General features: G+C 38.7%; 2 protein-coding genes across 4 annotated transcripts; both read left to right on the top strand.

Moving 5' to 3' along the window:
- Positions 1–242: 242 nt before the first annotated feature.
- DCTN2-p50 (dynactin subunit 2) lies at positions 243–4,260 on the top strand. 2 transcript variants are annotated; one of them, XM_022847812.2, is made up of 8 exons: positions 243–350; positions 466–619; positions 1,287–1,481; positions 1,622–1,757; positions 2,283–2,473; positions 2,857–3,120; positions 3,421–3,567; positions 3,844–4,260. In XM_022847812.2, the coding sequence occupies exons 2-8, from the start codon at positions 482–484 to the stop codon at positions 3,976–3,978; spliced, it is 1,206 nt and encodes a 401-aa protein (XP_022703547.1). In that variant the 5' UTR covers positions 243–350; positions 466–481; the 3' UTR covers positions 3,979–4,260. The 2 variants fall into 2 exon arrangements, with proteins under 2 accessions (XP_022703547.1, XP_022703548.1); XM_022847813.2 differs by having other exon boundaries at positions 276–350; positions 455–619.
- Positions 4,261–10,770: 6,510 nt separating this feature from the next.
- LOC111268653 (protein kinase 4) lies at positions 10,771–19,375 on the top strand. 2 transcript variants are annotated; one of them, XM_086971766.1, is made up of 8 exons: positions 10,771–10,823; positions 11,420–11,524; positions 12,219–12,291; positions 12,928–13,990; positions 14,385–14,586; positions 15,721–15,919; positions 16,560–16,664; positions 18,380–19,375. In XM_086971766.1, the coding sequence occupies exons 6-8, from the start codon at positions 15,770–15,772 to the stop codon at positions 18,554–18,556; spliced, it is 432 nt and encodes a 143-aa protein (XP_086827892.1). In that variant the 5' UTR covers positions 10,771–10,823; positions 11,420–11,524; positions 12,219–12,291; positions 12,928–13,990; positions 14,385–14,586; positions 15,721–15,769; the 3' UTR covers positions 18,557–19,375. The 2 variants fall into 2 exon arrangements, with proteins under 2 accessions (XP_086827892.1, XP_022703500.1); XM_022847765.2 differs by lacking the exons at positions 10,771–10,823; positions 11,420–11,524; positions 12,219–12,291; positions 12,928–13,990; positions 14,385–14,586 and having other exon boundaries at positions 15,553–15,919.
- The last annotated feature ends 294 nt before the right edge of the window (positions 19,376–19,669 follow it).

The following is a 19,669-nucleotide window of genomic DNA, read 5'->3' as shown; positions in this document are numbered from 1 at the left end:
TCTGTGAAAAACCTCTCAACCCGCCGGCGCTTGCTTGAAAATAGTCTGAAAAATTATTAGTTCACACGGGACAAAAAGCCTTTCTCTAAAAGACCAGTATCATTTTGTTTAACTTTTCAACTAACTCAAACGGCTTCTTAATACATATTTTATACATACCTTACCAGAACTCGGACTGCACTTCGAGAAGCTCGACGGCCGCCCTGTGAGACAGCATAAAGAGCAACCAGTGACCGTTCTCAATAAACGCCAAACCACATTCGATTTCAACTCAAGTTGAGTAGGGCGCATTAACCATCCGTTCTGTTTCTGTAGATGCAAATGGGTTTATCTCCCAGTGCTCGATTCAGGTAACCGAATTGGATTTAGGTTGTTGTTACTCATCAAAATTTTCTGGCGCCGAGACTGGTTTTTACTGTAATAATTTCGCTGTAAATCATTGAAGTATCAGTAGTGTTTTTTAAGGTGCCTGTGAATTCGAATGGTAATGGCGCTGAATTCGAAGTATGCAGAACTGCCAGGATTCGCCCATGATCAACCGGACCTTTATGAGACGGACGACCTTCCCGAGGCAGAGCAAGCAATTGAACCTGCCGGAGATGACAGTGAAGCCGTTGAGGTATGCAAAAATTGAAAGCGAAAATGATCGCAGCTGACGCTTTGTGTGGTAAGGAAATGGTGTTTCTACGTGTTCATATGTTTGAAAATATATTCCAAGGATCACTTACGTGCGGCATCGTTTGCCCTGTGAAATAGTCATTGCAAAGCAACAAAATGTTGGACGTTTTGCATCTGCTATTGCCGTTAGGCATTTTATCAGACGGCACATACAAATGTCTTCGGGCAAACACTATGGTTATTTTAAAGTTAAACACAAAGGCTATGTGACTTGGAGTATATATATGTACAGACTGTATTGACAACAAATTTAATAGGCATCATTTACCATTGTTGTAAGCCTCTAACACTGTGTAGCTGAGCTATATCCTAAAGTTAAACCGATGCTAGCGCCGAAATGGAGAGCCTCGTAAGAAGCAGTGTACATATGTATAGAAGACAGTCACAGACTGCTGCAAGAATCCTGCATTATGGTCCTCCAATACTAAACGGAACATGTACTGAGGGTAGAAATTTCATCTTCCTATAGAGAATCACATTTGAGGATGAATGTGACGTAGAAAACTGGTCGTTCTTGATAAGACCAATAACAATTAACTACTAATACTAAAGTGTGATTTAACAAGCTTCTTGTTGCCTGTACACCTATTATGTTCTTAATGTTGTAGGTTTTACATATCTCGACAAAGGATGCCTACATCAAATTCAAGGGAAGTCGTGTCGACACATCCAAATCGGACTTCACTGATAGTATTGCTCCTCGTCGAAAGACGGGATTTCACGTTATTCACGGAGACTGGGAGCTTTCGGATGATAAAGAGAATGAAAGTCTTCCCCAAAGGTACCACCGTATCAAGACCGAGGTTTGTGATTATGCGATTCTGTTGATGTGAGATCCTAGTTGTGATGTCAATTTTAATTGTTTACCCTGTTGTAACATCTATTCATCCATGAAGTTTGTGCTTTTGCTAGATCTATGAATTCTTATATTGACGATTCCTAGGTCAAACAATTTTTGGAGGATGTAGCAGCCATTGAAACCGAAAAAAGGCCTGAAAATCATGAGGTTCTACTGGCAGATATGGAAATGCTGGAAAAACTATTAGCTGACGTAAACCTCGACGCCGTAATGGGTGAAGGTACGCGTGGTTGATGCTTAGATTATTTTCCAATAAAATATTAACAGTGGTAAATGTTGTGTAAGCAAACCAATGTTCTCTTTTTTGATGAACGCAGCTTTCTTAGCCACGTGGTGCCAATCGAATGTCCTTTTTCAATGCACTCCGTTACTAAATGACTTTGTACACAGCGTTCCGTAATTCTTAAATTATAATGCGTTCTCTTGCTTTGTTCCCTACGAAATACATGTCTAATATTCACCTACCTTTTGAGTTTGACCAGTTTTTTACCGCCGTTAGGCATTCCATCAGGTGGCTATACGGCTTCCAGCACGAAATAGGGTATGTCTATGCTGGGGTTCAAATCTAGACTACAACGTGTCCTTAAGATTATCAGGCAAATACGTTATTTACTAATCAATCACGGGGACATGTCTAATGCTTTTGTAAAGAAAAAAAAATCAAAATATGACTTCTTCCTAAATCGCATTTGTGTTCTGTTTTATGTTCGATCAAATTATTTGTTGCCCTGGGCACCTATGACAGGTCACAGCGGGGATCGTAATGGTCAAACGATCAACCGACTCTTGGGGCAATTAGCTTCGCTGAGAGGAGACCCACAAAACAAAGAAGCTCAGGATACGGGTGTTAAGAAGACTTCAGCTAAAGAGAAATCTTCGCTCACTTACGAACTCTACTACAAACCCGAATATAGCAAGCTTCAACAGGCTCAGCAGGTAAAACTGAACATCTTTTGGATTACTGTGGCTTGAGTAAGGACATCAAAAGACGACGTTTAACGAATTTCCCACTCTTACATTGTAGATAATGTTCTACTGCTACGAAACGAAGAGGTGACACTGGTTTGTTCGCAAAATCTCTTGAGTGCGCACAGAACGAATAATTGAAATATATGGCTATTTTACGGATTTGTATACTTATAAAATTTTTAAAGCAAATGATTTTACTTATCTATCTTTAACTTTAACCCATATTAAGGAACGGAATTATTGATTGATTAGTGGCTACCCGAAGCGATATATTTCACATGGTGGCAGTTATGGGGCTGGTGAGGTGCTATGAAGTACTTGACCTTTGTTTACTTTCGATTATTTGATAGGTGGCTGCTTTGGAAGAACGATTACGGCAACTCGAAGCAACGGTCGGTGATACAAGGACAGACAAGCTTTCGATGTTAGCCACATGTGCGGGCGTCACAGGTCGGAGTCTTCAGGACGCTTGCGATGAGCTCAGCTCGAAATTGTACCTACTAGACCCTACAAACATTGAAAGAGTAGAGAGTCAACTAGCCGGTCTCCACGAACGACTGCTTGCCGTGTCTGAGAGAAAGACGGCTCTCGAAGAAGCACAGAGAAGCGATAAAGTTTGTAAAATTCTTCGCAAAGAAAATTGAGAAATAGTTTCTCGCCGAAAATAATGACACTGTTTGTTTCTGGTAATAATATTTTTTTAGAGCCCGTTATTGGCTCTGTCCTGACGTACAGTTTTGACTTCGTCTTAATGGTAAATTTAATTTCTCTTTAGAGCTGATTGAAGAGACTAGTTAGTATAGCAAATATGTTATTTTTATAGGTTACTTGAAAACTCTATTTTTTTTAGAGAAAAATAAAGGATCTGTTTTGAAAAACGATTCATCTTTGAAATTTATTCGTGTTTTCAACAGATTGCTCAGATGTATGAAGTGTCACGCAAAGTTGACCAGCTTCTTCCAAGCCTTTCAAATATCCTCCAGTCGCTAACCAGTCTACAGGAACTACACGAACATGCATTGCAATTCTCAAAATGTCTAACTACTTTGGAAGCACAACAGGTAAATTCGCATGGTTCTGCGGTCAATTATAGCTGAGAAAATTTTACCACCTAGAATTAGAGTAAGTTTTGCTGCAATATATTTATATGTACAAGGCTATTATGCAACGCTGAAGTGAGGCGGAAGAACATTTCTTTCGTACAAAATGTTGCGGTACTTTAGAGACTGTGTCTCGAGGTAATATCCGAATGAGCTTCCCGTGCATTTTACAAGCATGCGTTCGCAATCTTATTTAAACTTTACCTAAATACTGCTTTACATTTCGTATGTTTGCAGTCTCTGATGATGAGACAATTAAAGGGTGATGAAGATTTAGTTAAGAAGCTTCAGGAACGAATCGAAAAAGACGTGGAAGCTGTGGCTGACAACATCTCGAAGCTTGAGCTACGCATGGAGGCGTTTAAAAAATAATTTCTTATAATAATGCGGACAAATGATAGTACATTTGGATTAATCAATTCGTAATGCATCGTAGAATGTATGCAGACGCGTCCTAAGAAATCTTTATAATGGCAACGTTGCATACAAACCATTTTAATAAGTAAACAATTATGAGGATGCACCTCTAGTTATAATTTTTTTTTGATTAAAAAAAATTTTTCTTATTTCTATATATACGAAGGGAAAATCAGTTGGTATATTAAATGAAGGCGGTTCATTGATATTAAACGTATATATGTGGTAGAAAACATAGTGGTTGTCTATTTATTAATAGGTTTCGACTAAGGTCGTTTTGGAAATATAGAATAGTTTTAAGCGCATTATTTCTTATATTTTTAATTTATTTATACGAAGGATACTTACTATATAGGCTGCTGCAAAGTAAATCGAACACTGTGAGAGTTACAATATGCAGAAGCACTCCTTTAGTATGACGTTATTGTGTGATTTCTAATCACGTTTATTTGTTATACCGAATACTTATAAAACTGGTTTTGTTTTGAATTTATATCGAGGACGATCAAATCGGCAGAAGCTAACATTAATTCTAAATATTTGTAGTATTCTAAGGATTTGTAGTAAATGTTATTTGTTTTGAGTCCTTGACACGAACGCTTTATCTAAAGCAAGGCCTGATACCCAGCTACTTAATCTCTGCCGATGCAGGAAGAGCCGTAATATTTTTTCGGGACTAAACTATTCGTCAGATCCAACTCAAAGGAGTTTCACCTTTAGCTATAGCACTCTTGTGGATGATCTTCAATAACGCCTTCTTGACATTGTTTTAATGGCCTATTAGAATATATCGTACGTAGATTCTTTGCGGTTTTAAAGTAATTTTCATCTCTCCCCATCTTTGTGTAGTAACTTATTTCTCATTTTCATTTTTCTGTCCTTCAATTATAGTAAGTATTACGCCATTTTTCACATACTAGAGAATCGAACGAAGGCTGACACGTTTCGACTATATAGCAAATAATCACTTAGTGGTTTTCCCGTTGGTCAAGCGAAATTGCCCGGCTAGTTGATGCTAAGAACCTGAAAATCTTTTTTAAAAAGTCACTGATGTTTTACTGGAACCTAACATTTACTTATATGTATCTACTAGTCAAAGGTTTTGGGGGATTTGCTTCAATGTACAAACCTGTTATCTTTTTTTGCAAGATATAATGTGCAGCAAAGCTGCTTTCGCCGAGGCACGCTTGTGTCGACAAGGTAGTCACATCGGTGATTGTTTTCTGGTTTACATGTACCACGAACCAGGCTTTCCTCACAACTATGTCTATCTTCATAGACTTAGCAAGGTTAGCTGATAATAACCATCGAAATAATTCGTCTCTGTTTGAAGGCGTTTGAAAATCTTTCAAGTAGCTCATAAACTGAAGTCTCTTTGATAATATGTTTACGAAATCAGTAATGAAGTTGTTGCACCTGATATCCTAATGCTGTTTGTTGATTTCTTGTCATTTAGAATAGAAGTTATGTCTCTAGAATGCAGTTATTTGACATGAATTTCTCATCCAACGGGCTGACATTCAACAAGAGCGGTGCAGGCCTTATCAACGAATTGACAGGTGCAAAACCGTGTCGATTCACATGCGTCCTACGGAGTAAGAATCAGAAATACTAGGTCATTTTGTGAGGCATCTGAGGTTTTCAATGTTTTATAAGTTAATATATTGAGACTCACAGAGTTGTCATTCGGATGCCACCGTCCAAATCGTTAATAATTTTTGTACGTACTTTATATAGAATAGAATCTTTTGGCACGTAATATAATATGACTTTGGTTCAGGTTAACAGAAGCGTAGCGCAAGAAGCTAGTAAACTACCGCTGCTATAGCTTATCGAAAGCTTGCAGCACATGCATACGCGAGGATGCATTCACCAGATATCAAAACGCCTGAAACGCAATTTTTTTACATGTGTGCATCTAATCAGAATCCGATGAAAAGTAGGAAATTTATTAATCCAAACAGCCTTCTTTCTAGATTTGAGTGGGTGCATACGTTCATTCTAAAAACGGTCAAATTTGCACATTTCTACGCTAGCCTTCAAACATGATGGTAACACCAGGCTGCCAGATCAAGCTGATCTATCCCGATACACTGAAGATTTGCATTTTAGCTTTCTCCTTCGAATATCGAAACTCTTCAGTGAACTGAGTGCTCGAGAATTTTTAGATCGCGAAACTATTGGCACGATCCCGTTTTTTTCGCCTGCAAAATAAAAAAACAAGCAGGAAAACGCACAATGGCCTATTGGACTCTAGACGTTTGATAGCCTTTAGCCTTGCCTTCGGTATGCCACTGTTCGCAGGAAATAAAAACGATAAGGGGTTTCGTGAGATGTCCCATGAGGTACGTGACTGACCAGTTTAAGTCGCTAACGGATCAACTGCTCGAAAAGGAATGCGTCATGGAGTGTATTCGGTAGCCCACGACAAATGACATCAGTTTTTTCACGATCTCAATTGGAAAGACTTTAAGCAGGGGTAATCAGTTTGGCTTTGTCACAGACGAGATGGAATTCGACAAGCCGACAGGATTTTGGTCGTTTCAACTATAGCAACTGCACGGTAAATATTTATTGCAACTGAAAAATGAACAGGTTCAGGTTTTATTTAATTGATCTGATTTGGCAAACGAACGTTAAAAACATTGAACGTCATACTTTAAACATACTTTAGAAGTTGCCTATTATATGTTACGCATAAATGTTGTGTAACCCACAATGTAGTCTTACGATTGTATATTATGCGCAGTGTGTGATTCACGTGTGTCTACTCACGTAATGTTAACGAAAACAGTAGGTTTCAGGTTTAGCCCCGCGCCGCCAGATATTGAGACCCTCTTCATTGTCAAAGATATAGTTTTCAGCTTAATTTGCTAGTGTATGAGAAAAGTAAATAATCTGTTGACGTAAGCTTTGGAAAGTATCGAGATACAGCAAAGCCTCCCATTCGCGTTGTGACATGGCGAAATGGCCTGATTTCGTTTATTGGGTTTTTTTTTTTCTTAAATAGCCTAGTTGCAATCCGACTCTGCTTTTAGATGGCTATCATTAAACTCAGAGGGTCGAGCAAAGCGGGGGATCATACGATTTTCAAACTTGGAACATACACTAGAGCAGTCCTTAGAGTTACAGCGCTATTACCACGCACAAGGCAAGTCCCCGTGCTGTTCTGGCAGCATTTTGACCTTGACAAACTATATAATAGAGAAAAAGTCGAAAATGCCCTTTTTTCCATCTGGAACATCTAACTTTTAAAAGTTTCTTCCAAGTTAAAGTTGTGGATTCGCAACACAAAGTCGTTTCAGCACGCTGATAGAAAGAGCGCTTTTGAAGGATATTTCAGAAGTGGACAATAAATAGGGAGAACTGTAAAAAAAAAACTTAAAAGAAGCGCGGGATCTTTTATTGTATATGTGGAGGGCTGAAACTGCACTAGTATATATATATATATATATATAACTAACGTAGTTCATCTTTGGATGTGCGTGGACGTTAATTATCACTACATTGCACAATAACGACTAGATAGTTGAGTGACTGCCCGAAACCAATTAGCTAACGGAGATGTTGTTGTAATGATGCAGCATTAACTTAATGAGGTATTTTAAGTTTAAGGTCAAGCACAGATACGCTTGTTTATTCCGTATTGTGGGGCCCAACCGTGTAAACTGACGTTCGACTAAGGCAGTATTGCAGGTAAATGTAGCATTGTGGCGGGGTACCTGTCGAAAATCAAATGCAACAGGGTACCCAAGTTAACTGAAACCAATAATCGAGTAGGTTTACATCCGAGCTGAAGTCAGGCAGGTTGTAACACGTCGACAAGGTTATGCAACAATTTTTAAATCTCTGATGCTAAATGCAGAAGTATTCTAATGAAAAAAAAAGCTAGTCAGAAGTATGGATTCAAAAAACAGCTGCAATGGGACAACTCTGGATCTTCCATAGGGAGAAAGAAATCTTTTCGAAGCTGGCTTCTATTTACAAAGAAAAACGGAGTGCATTCATGGCTACAGAAATACAGTCAACTGAAACCAAACGGTTGTAGAACAGAAAGGAGATCATGAGCTAAACAATTTGCTGCTTTATCGGGCTTCTGTTGAATTTTCCTCACTAATATGAAATAGCGATAATGTGATTTACGGAGGGTAACTATATAACTGTGCGTTATCTGCATAGTACTATATATGAAAGAAAAAATAATTTATTTAGGATCCCAACGATTCTTGGAGTACCTATGCAAAGATGCATCTCTTTTAATCTGCAGTTTTTTTTTCAGATCTTTTCAATATAGATTTACGATTAGGAGTGAACCGGAGTCGCACGTAATTTTTGAGACTTTAAGGAGTCGAGTCTAGTAATTCTAACGTGTCGACTCGCATCTCAGCCAACGCTGAGCCAGCCTGTGCTGCCTCCTACTATTTTTATTTTAGGTAAACCAACGCCATTTTGCAAAACTTGCACAAAGTTAGCTTCAATACTAGCATATTTCGTGCGGCACTTCTTCGTTACGATTGTAGCTTAAGAACTCTAAAACGTACGTATTCACTCATTTGATCAAGTATAATAAAAAAATAATGCTGATGCCCGCCTTTGGGACATATATAAACCGAAACTATATTATCATATCTGTATATCTAGACAACCTGTATATGACACTTCCTATTTGTCTGTAGACGCGATCTAGCCCTTTGTGGGTAGATTAGCGTGATTGTAACATACTTACGTTGACGCGGTTACATTTCAGTGTATTATTAATTGGCATTTGTGTTACGATAACGTTGTCCTTCGCTTGACCTATCCTGCTTTTTTTTTTTCGGGGGATGAATTGAAAACATTACTGCAATCGGAAATTCCTTTACCAGAACATATTAGTGAGGTCGACTTTCAGCTTTGGATCTGGCGATTGCGGTTAAATTAATTGTAAACAAATGTGCGCAACAAATGCGCAGAGATCTGTTTCGGGAGATGATATTTGTCGAATTATCGTTTGAATTGCGTGTGCCACGCTGGCTAATCCGGCCTACAACGAAGCGGCCATCATAACGTCATGAGCAACTATTCGAATTACGCCCGGTGTAAGTATTTTGTGGCGCCGTTTGTGTTCGTTTAACCATTTCGCTGGCGTTAATTGGAGTAACGACTAAACATTTTACCCTTCGTTGATCGTCTGATCTCGAAATTCAGTGATCATGCTCCCTTTCAGATTCAGTTTAATACTTCCAGAAAGAATGAAGAGTTTGAGGCTGATGTCTACAAAACGCAATAGACGGGCGTTGGAGTACCTTGAAGTCGTGAAAAAGACTGACTGGTACCTCTTGGCGAAACAATTCGTCGAAATGCGGAATGGGTCTGACTCTAATAAGCTGGAAAATACTTGATTGCCTGGGTGCTTTAAACCGTCAAGGTATTTTGCGGGTCCGAGGGTAAATTAGGAAATTAAAAACAGCGTTTACCAGACCTGGTTTCAGCGTGATTACTCCCGGCGATCCAACTGCTAAACGAGAATATGTGTTGGTTCGTAACGAAATAAAAAAGGGGAATTGATAATTAGTGGTGGGCAATAATCTCGGCAGAAATACATCTAACTGTCGGGGCTGAGCTCTGTACTGAGCTTAAGTGAAATAAAAATTTTTGGTGATGCCAGTAAGTAAATGTAAAAATCAAAGCCTGTGTAAAAGAGATTCTTCAGGTTTGGATATGAGTCATAAACCGTAATACCGAGCTACAGATGACGCTGCATGAGTCGAATAAAAGTGAAAATGCCGTCGCCGAATGCTTATTTGTACACCATTGATTACAAGACAGATTCTGTACAAAGTCTGCCTTACGGATGAGAAAAAGAGCTACAATACTTAGCAATAGAAACAGTAGTTAAATTTTGGAACTGGGCGATCCTAAACAGAATTGCAGTAGAAGCTTTTGCAGCGATTGCAGCGTATGACCCGATTTCACACGTCAAGGACGGTCAAAATATTGATAACAAAGATCTTAGTGAAGCAAGTTCCAAGTGCTTTCAGCTACCTGCTACATAATTCGTTCATGGAGCGTTTGGAAGACCGACAAAGCGTTTGTCCTCTGATAATTCGGATTCTGCTTCACCAGATTATAGCTATTTGGATCCATCCCGCACGACCTAGAAGCGAAGAGACTGTAACCCCACAATAAGGCTATGCATTTATAGATGCTCTTTTCGTTAGCCGAAGATTCCTCAGTCGTTTGCATCGTAGAAAAAGGCAACGGAAAACTGAAGTAATACTTTAGTAGGAATGGTTAGACTTCTCAAAAGATGAGAATTGCAAAATTAAAAAATGTTAACTCAGTAATTACATTTCCGACCGAACCACTAAAAAAAACCGAAGTTCGTTAAGTGTATGTATTAAAAAAAAAACCGATGTCTTTCTCTTAAAACTTTTAAGTATCTCGAAGTGAGTTTCCGAAACATCTGCCTCCACCATATACAAACTGATATGTTGGCGCCAGCACCTTTATATTTAGCCCCCATATCAATTAACTTGTAAGATATTGGTTTAATTACACGATGTTGGCTAAGGTAATTTTATTGCCTATTTCATGTGCCCCGATAACAGTTGATTGGTGCGTGGCTCTAAGCTCGTACAATGTATCATGATAGTAAATTATATAGAAACAAAATTTCTGTATTTAACTAATATAAACAAAATCAGTAAAGCAACGCGTCATGTTCTGCTTTTTAGTAAGCGGGATACAAGACGAAAAGTATGATCTCGAGCATAAAAGGGAGAGTTTCGACAATGCCATAGATCGATCTTTTTCTAAAGGTAAGTGCGTTTAAACTTGTACGATTTGATAGTACGGTAATGATTTTATTCGATACTGATGTATGGCTTTGGGTACGGTATTTTAGTAGGAGTGCCCCCCCCCCCCCCCTAGTACCAGGCAAATAGCTGCGAGGCGAGGCTTGGTTTGTAGTCAGGCGTTTGGTCGTTGACCCCTAAATAAAGGAGAACAAATATTAAAATCACCTAAATCCATCGCTGGCCAAGTCGGGCAATATACGGCGCCGCTTGGTGTGCTTTAATCCATAATAGAACATAAAACCTCTATGAGCTTCGAACTAAATGACTTCTTAGTAATATATTGCATGAACATTATGAAACGTTTTATTCTTTTGTCACATCACACACAAACTCAGGAGACAATTCGACTGTATATTATACATGTATACATTGTGTGGTATGTATCAAGCTGTATTCGTTATGATTAGATTTGTACAGACTGCGCGTACCACCTTGCCACCTGAAATATATTTAGGTCAAGTAACTTAACATCGTTTGAGGCAATTATGTCTAACTGATGTACTTGCATTAATGTTCTTTATTTTTCTTGTATGAACGTTTTTTCCATTTTCTTTTAGATCTTCAAATATTGCAATCCCATGGCAGCCATCAGCTGCCTCTGGAGTCATCTGAATATACGGGAAGCCGAAAGAAACTGTTTGGAGAAGCTGAACGCTCCCGTGGTGAGAATGTTACTAACTACTCCAATTTGTCACACTAACATAGCATAACGAAGCATAGACAATAAGTGTGATGGCACAATTTTACCGTCCTAAGTTAGGAATAATTCGTAAGGGTTGTAGATATTTTTGGGTTTTACGGTCGGAACTAGGTTAGCATTGCATCAATACATTCATCTGTATCTCGGAGTGGGTAGAAAAAATAAGTGCGATCGGCAGGAAAGTTAAATAACCGTATTCGTATCGAACAACACTGAAGAATTATTCCAGCCATGTTTAAGAATGATAATGAAAGAGATCGAACTGATTGGATGTTGCAATCAAATTTGTCCGGATCCGCTCTTAGATTTAAAAACTGACCTAGGACCCGATTTAGGGGAAGAACGTTTTAGGCATAGAGGTGCTCTTTTGACGTTTTTTTTTTGGTAAACTAGAATACATCCCTTGCGAATAATGTCACAGTCGGTAAGCACCATTTTAATTTTTGAATTGTTGAAGGAGCAGATCTTTGTCCATTCAAAAACCCAGATTTAAAACGAAAAATGCTAATTGATATATACGGTCCAAATAAATATACCCTTACCAAGGGAAATCGGCGGTCCCCTCCCAAAGACGCAGTGTTTGGAACAGCTATTTTCGTTCTTAACGTTCTTGATGTAATTGGACAATAATAGTATTTTATCGCATGATCTTCTAGTTTTCAGGAAACGAAAAAAGACCATGCGATTACGGAAGCAAGCCTTCAGGAGATTAGTTAGGAAGGATTCAAGGTGAAAAGTAATTCAGTCACTATCGTTTCGTTGATCGCATATGCTGTACACGCTTTAAGGAAAATTTCTTTCAAAATTAGAATAGCTTCAGGTTTTTGATCCGGGTCATCGGTTGTCGATGCTCTCATGTATCGATAACCTTACATATTATTGAAGCGTACTATGTAATGGAAAGCTGTTCACGCGTATTAGTGGCATTAGCTTTGTGTGTAGAAAAATATGTAGAAGATTCTGAAAACATTTTTCTTTCTTAGGTTAACATGGTATTTGAGACCCAAAACACTAACATTACTAGGCGCTGGGAGTTATTGGTAAAAACAGTTTAACGGCGGGACTATCGGTAGCGTTAGCTGGCGTAGGGAAAGACGTTTTATTATCGAGTCCCTAATTATTGTATAGTTGCTTTCGTGGGTAACCGGTATTAGGAACAGGTTTTTGTACGAATAACTTTGCTCATTTGTGTGTGGCATTTAGTCGTCCCGTCGAGTTAAAATAAATAGCTCGATTCTCTATCACGAAAAATCAGTAGCAGGGTATCGCTAGAATTGGTAGACCAGGTTAGAAGTTAGGCCAGATTCGTAGTCGTTTTTACGTTTGTTTTATTGATTAGATACTAAAATGTTCAGTTTTCTTCAGAGCGATGGCCAATACGAAGCGTTTACTGCAGTCATTCGTAGCAGCAAATCGTAAAGTGCTCGTGATACGACTACCCAGGGAGCACTATGCGATGGAACAGACGACCTTAATTATGGTGGAAATGCTCAAATTAATCAAGGTTATTCGATCATCTCCCAGATGAAACTGGTTCGGCCTATAATAATTAGTAATATTATTTTTTATAGTACATTTATATTCATAATTAGCCCACATGCGAACGACTGTAATGAAATTTTTTTCATTCAAGACTGTGGCACATCAACAACCACGCTATCGCTCAACATTATATAACGTTTTTATATATATAAGATACATAAGCTATATCTAGATGAAAATGTTTCTGGAAAGTATATCCCTCACAGGTGCGTGCGTGCATTGTAACTGCCATACGTAGCCCAACCATGATATCCGTTTATGGCCTACACTGCTTGTAAATTATGGTCAAAAATGTTCTACAATCAGATAGATACCTTTTTTTTCGAAAATAGCCCTAATCGCGGCGTGAACATTCCGGAAGATCAGAAATAGCTTCTCACGTCATTCAAATGATTATTTGAGCCCCTTACCCATAATCTCTGTTGGGATATAGCGTCAGCGCATGAAATTCTCGATTCTTCAGAAGTCATGTAGCGACTAATGGCGATGTAGATCGTCGATTTTGGCTGACCAAGGAAGTTCATAATTTCGGTGGGGGTTCAGCTAACGTAAACTCATCAGATCATTGCTAATTTGATTTCACATTCCGAACATTTTCTGAATTTTCCGCCTCCGCCATGCTGACTTGTGGTGTGGTTCTAAAAGGATTAGACCTTGGTCTGGGGCCAAAAATTGAATACCAACTGCGGCTAACAGCCCATAACAGTGTGCCCCCAGTTACTCTGAAAATCTTACATAGGGGCTATTTTGTGGAAAATAAATGTTGGCGTATTTCTGTTAGACTCGTACCTTGGCGTATGATTATATCCGAGAAGGGGTTGAAAACCTATTCTACCTTCACGACCTATTCAGCGTTCAGGAGCGACGAATTCCGCGAATACCAGCCGTAAGCAATCCGCTTTTCCATATTATTTGTAACATCAGCTGTATATTAGTACATACATTCGACACCGGAGACCTTAATCAACGTTAAAAATTGTAAAGCGACTTCACATTTAGCTAAAAATATGCTATACTCATATAAATTGGTTCTAATTTTTTGTTTTTAATTTAATCTTTAATACATATTTCTATAATAAATTACACAAATTTAGTTTATAACCGATTAATTTTTTTTAATGTAACAACAACGTTTACCAATATTCGCTTCATAAACATGTCATGGAACATCTCGTTATTCTAGTAGGTTCCTTTCCTTCTAGATTCTCTTCCTTTTAACGTTACTAGATAAAACTGACTTTCAAATAAAATAGGCTGATTCTACTATCTCCGTATTTTAGTTCTTGGCAAATCTGATCTATCAGCTTCTGACCATGCTAGAGGAAATCGCTCCAATGCTTGAGTTAATAGCGAAGCAGAGACCCACAGACTGGACCCAAGTGCGCGAACTTCTCAGGACATATCAGGAACACCAGGAGTCGTTTTTTGATATCATGAACATGGTGCCGCCCATAGACTGTATAGCTCCAACGCGACTTCTTGGTAGGTGGCATCAATCATAATTGGGCAAGAGGACTGGGCATTAGCTTGGAAGTGAGTTTGATGTTTGATTAAAATTTTTATGACACAGGGGAAACATGTAAGTCATACGTAATGGAAATACATACGACTTTAGATGCGAGCGGTCAGATCAATTCTAGTTCGATATGTCGATGCAAAAACCTCTTACCGAGGCTTCTCTTTAGGGTCATGAAGCGTGCGCAAGTTCGGTCAACTAGACGTGGTAGTCGCTAATAAAAATTATACGTACGTGATATAAACTAATAACCCGAGCCGACCTTACGTTATGCTGGCGACGATATTCATTTTAAAAAAGCATTTTTGGCATTTTTTAACCTTAACAGGTTCTTCAAAAAATGCCAAAAATGCTTTTTTAAAATGAGTATCGTCGCCAGCATAACGTAAGGTCGGCTCGAGTTATTATATAATAATAATAAAAGTTTATATAAGCGTTTATTCCTCATAACTTGATTGATTTTGTAACCTTGGCAAAATCTTAATTTTTCTATACCTCCATTTCTATTTACCTGAGATCGATTTGGTATTGTATGAAAGCCGATGCCAAAGTAACCTACAAGATGTTACTTTGACATCAGCTGCTTTATCTTTCTTTATCAACTTTTCAATTTAAATATAAATAGTAAGTAATATCAAGTAGGCACAACTATAGCTGGTTAAACATATTATAAGGTATAAAACTGAATACAATACCCCACTTTTGCAATTATAAATACATGTATTTGTACTTGAATCCATAAGTGTACGAAAAATACGAAGGCTGTAAGTGGTCTATCTGTATGTTTAGGTTTTATATTTCTGTTTTTATATGAGTTAGAACCGAAGCTACACTACAACTTCTTAATAGGCATATAAGTCACCATTGCACCATCTCAGGGGACAAAGGCTGCGCACAATCGGTACCAATAATCTTACAAAGAATTTAATTAATCATTCCTGAATTATTTGAAATCATTAAGCGTGTGGAATAGTTAGATGATGACGGCCAACATTGCGAACCCAGCTATTTCAGGAAAGCATTAAGCCTCGGCTAAGAAGTATTTTTTTTACTAAAGGCGTTGGCGGATTTGGCTCTGTTTACAAAACTACTGTCTTCAGTGAAAAGATCACCTGTACAGTCAAATTGGTTCCACTCACGAAGTTCAAGATGCCGAAGCACGCTTGTGCGGACAAGGTTGTAGCATCGATGACAAATAATCGATTTCTTGTCAAGTATTATTCAACATTCGCCACGAACGAGGCTTTCCTCACGATAATGGAATACATTCGAGGCATCGATCTGCATCGTCTCGTGAAGGTTGGTCGATTTTGTTGCATCGCAATAAGACTATTACAACACATCCAGCCTAGTATGCTCCGATATAATACACAGCCAACCAACACCGACAGTCATTCTTTACTCAGCCTTTATATATATAGAGAGTAAAAATAAGCTATTTACGAATAAGGTCCGTACATCGTATATTCTCTAGTTCTCATGCAGGTCCTGTGTATATTATCGCGTGAATAATACTAGAGATATCTCTGACGTCGTCTTTTCTAGGTCAAAACATATCGGTACCTCGAAGGCGTATTTAGAATGATCATCCATTACTAAGTTCTATCGCCATCTAAAACGATGGTCCTCATATCCAAAAAAAATTAAGTGAATTACTGAAATAGTACGGAAAGAACAGTGAGGTACGTTAACCGAAACGGGAACAATTGGAGAAGTGTGACACGACAATTGTAACAGGATAACTAAGATTAACCCAGTTTAACGGGGGTACAACTACAGAGTAACAGAACAATTTAAGCCTGAATGCAGATCGATCTGTCTTTAACTTGGTTAGGTTTGACTGAAGTAAAGGTAGCATAAAGGATTTTTCTTTGGTAGACCCTTCTAGCAGGAATTTATATAGGAACTCATTAAAAATAACTCATATACATAATTTCAGGCTAACAGAGGGGTGTCTCACGATATTTGCCAGGTTCTACTAGCTCAGTTAGGCGAAGGTCTGCAGCACATGCACCTACGCGGATGTATTCACCGAGATATCAAGGTGCCTAAAAATGTCCGACCTTCTTCCTAAACATAAATTTCTGCTTACTAATATAGACAGTTATCATATAGTCGTTCTTGTCGATTTGTGCGTGTTACTCATATATGATATTAAAAAATTAAGCTTCATTAATCAATCTTTCTTATACAAGTCATCTTAGTCTCTTCAATCTAGAACCTACTAAATTCATCGTTCCTCACCGATTCCTCATCTTCAATCTTTCTTCGAACCGTCTTAGCCTTCAAATATAATGGTGATGCCCGGCAGTCAAGTCAAGCTGATCGACTTCGACACGGCTAAGATCTGCATTGGCAACTTCCTGCCTCGCTTATCGAGATTTTTTGGCGAACGTAGCGCGCGAGAATTCACAGACCGGGAAACTGCTGGCACAGTTCCATTCTTTGCGCCTGAGGTTCTCACTGGAGTTGGTTACGGACGCGCCTTGGACTGGTGGGCCTTAGGCATTACAGCCTTCAATTTAGCATTTGGCATGGTGCCATACAAGGGTAACAAAAAAGACAAGGAATTTAGAGAGAAGGTGGCTCACTCAAATATACCATTTCCAAAGGGTGTCTTCATTAGCAGTCAATTTAAGTCGCTAATTAGTCAGCTGCTTGAAAAGAAACCAGCAAAACGTATGTGCTCACTGACCCTTGAAGAGTGGCAACGACATTCGTTCTTCCAGGATCTCAATTGGGATGAGCTAAGAGCGGGTAGCCTAAAGATTGACCTACCAGCGATTACCGACGAGATGGAGTTAGATAAAGAGACGGCATTATGGTCGCCTAAACCACCGAAAACATATGATAAGGGATTGCTGGAACTGGAAAAACAACAGGTTCACCCTTTAACCATTCGATAAATAATGCTTAGGGGCAGATCATACGTTAGCAGGACGTGTTTGAACGAACTGCTTCTATCGTAAATTTAGCTGAATACACTACATTGAATTTTCCATATTGACTAACTAGAAGACCCAATTGGCCATTTGTATTCTGTAGTACCTACGCTTTCATATAAAGACGATTCATTGGGTAACTTCGTTGTTCCCAGTATTTATTATTTGACACTTTGTGACCTAACGTTTTTGCTTAGAGGTTGTGAGAGTAGTGATACAGGGGGGCAAGTCTCTGAAAACCATCATGGTAAAGCCTCTTTCTTAGTGTCAACGAGGCGTTGCCTCCGCTTCTATGAAAGAGGTTTTTTCTCTCTAAAAAACAGGCTAACTATTTATCGCCTGCTTGCCTCTTGATAAGCGGAATCTTTATCTTACGATCTTGTGGATCTTACGAAAGGACATAACAGCTCTTGATAAGGCTCTTGTAAAAAGGATAAATAACCAGGCAGTAGTAATTTTATACATGAGTTGTAAACGATCGGCTCAGCTAATCAATCAAAAATAATTGTTAATCTCGTTACTGGGGAATCTTAGACATGATCTTTTCGCAGCTAGATTGTTTTGGGCTCTGCAGGCAAAATAACGAAAAATCTAAATATGTCGTTAAATTGAGTATTGTCGTAGCAAACGCATGTGAACTATAATGTATGGAGGCAAATAGTTCCATATTTAAATGTCCTTTCTAGTGCTGTAATAAACCTCATTCGTTGACTTTTTAATATGCCATTACGCCACACGCATTTTGCGTATATTTTTAAGTGTTACCTAGCACGACTTAATCAGGTTTTGATAAACGCATATTGTATTACGTCTACAGGACAGCGATATACAGAGTCCACTGTACACATACGCATCATCAGGATTTCAACGCTGCCTTGATATTTACCGGGCAGGTCGAATCGCCATTGAAGATGACATTTTGGATGCACCCTATGAAGACGTGCTGCCTAGGTGTTCGAAGGAGTATCGTTTTCAGAAATTTGTCGAAAGATAAAGCAATTCATACTGATATTTGGCAGCTTTAAGCCGTTCTAACAGCCAACGCCTCCAACGCCTAATACCTATTTTCTTTGGAAGCCAAGACGCTATTGCTTGTGTGAAACGGATTAGTAACTTGGACCCACGAAAAAGAGTGCTCTTTTTAGAGACATTGTTCGTTATGTACTTGCACATAGGTGGCAGAGTGTGTACCCGAAAACAAGCAACTGTATTAATTCTGAGGCTTTTATATTCGTCTGTTAGTTAAGGTGTAGTTGCACTATGGCGGTAAATGCGTGCCTGCGTTTGTGCATAACTTTCGATGTGCGTACGTTCGTCAAAAACGACTGTCTTACTGCTCCAATATGGAAATGTAGCATAGTCAATGTATTGATGCTGGTATAGTGTTATGTTATGAAGTGGTGTATAAAGATATATGGACATACACGGATATATGTAAAGGCTACTGATTCTTTTCATTTACGTTGTCTACGTTTATTGTTATTAACACCGCCATGACGACTCACCATTTGCATTGTACGACGAGTGCTGCGGTAAAGGACAATAAGAGCAGAAGTGTGGAGCAGAGGTAGAGGTATGAGCAGGGTATCATTACTCGGCCGAGTTATATTTACAGACCATCAAATTATAGATTTAGCGTGTAACTTAGAATATTGTTGCTGATGACATTTCCGATTGACGCCGTTAAGTTGACGAGTGTTCAATACATTAAAGATATAAACTTTGTTTAACCTTAACTCTTGTTTAGAATCATTGTCATATCACCATTTAGAGGATTCGGGACGAAATGTTATCTAAACATTTTTTCTTTTGAGTTCTAGGCTTCGAGTGCGTAGAAGTTGGGATGCGTCCCAACGACAAGTTAGGAAGAAGTCTACTGTCGTCTGCTTAGCAGACAGTTTCATGTAAGAAACTGGGATACGGTTGAGCCTACACAAAAACAAATAGCTTAAAGCGAAACAAAGTAACGTGTAACGAGTTCGTCTTCTCGGCACTAACGATCAACCGTATTCTACACAACATAACATTGTTTTAAGAAGCTGACCAGAGATCCGTGAATCATGATCAAGGAATAAGTCGCTAGTGATCTACAAAGGAGTACACCAGA

Source organism: Varroa jacobsoni, unplaced genomic scaffold (genome assembly GCF_002532875.2).
Source record: "Varroa jacobsoni isolate VJ856 unplaced genomic scaffold, vjacob_1.0 scaffold_1306, whole genome shotgun sequence".
Taxonomy (NCBI): domain Eukaryota; kingdom Metazoa; phylum Arthropoda; class Arachnida; order Mesostigmata; family Varroidae; genus Varroa; species Varroa jacobsoni.
The sequence above is the reverse complement of the archived record's forward strand: the minus strand, read 5'-3'. Positions and strand labels throughout refer to the sequence as shown.

What these genes read in the sequence shown, in the direction of transcription:
- LOC111268653 (XM_086971766.1), top strand. Translation starts at nt 15,770, where the DNA reads ATGCCGAAGCACGCTTGTGCGGACAAGGTTGTAGCATCGATGACAAAT. An exon ending in ATCTGCATCGTCTCGTGAAG is followed by an intron (nt 15,920 to 16,559) that starts GTTGGTCGATTT and finishes ACATAATTTCAG; the next exon opens with GCTAACAGAGGGGTGTCTCA. An exon ending in GTATTCACCGAGATATCAAG is followed by an intron (nt 16,665 to 18,379) that starts GTGCCTAAAAAT and finishes TTACGTCTACAG; the next exon opens with GACAGCGATATACAGAGTCC.
- DCTN2-p50 (XM_022847812.2), top strand. Translation starts at nt 482, where the DNA reads ATGGTAATGGCGCTGAATTCGAAGTATGCAGAACTGCCAGGATTCGCC. An exon ending in CGACGCCGTAATGGGTGAAG is followed by an intron (nt 1,758 to 2,282) that starts GTACGCGTGGTT and finishes CACCTATGACAG; the next exon opens with GTCACAGCGGGGATCGTAAT. An exon ending in AAGCACAGAGAAGCGATAAA is followed by an intron (nt 3,121 to 3,420) that starts GTTTGTAAAATT and finishes TGTTTTCAACAG; the next exon opens with ATTGCTCAGATGTATGAAGT.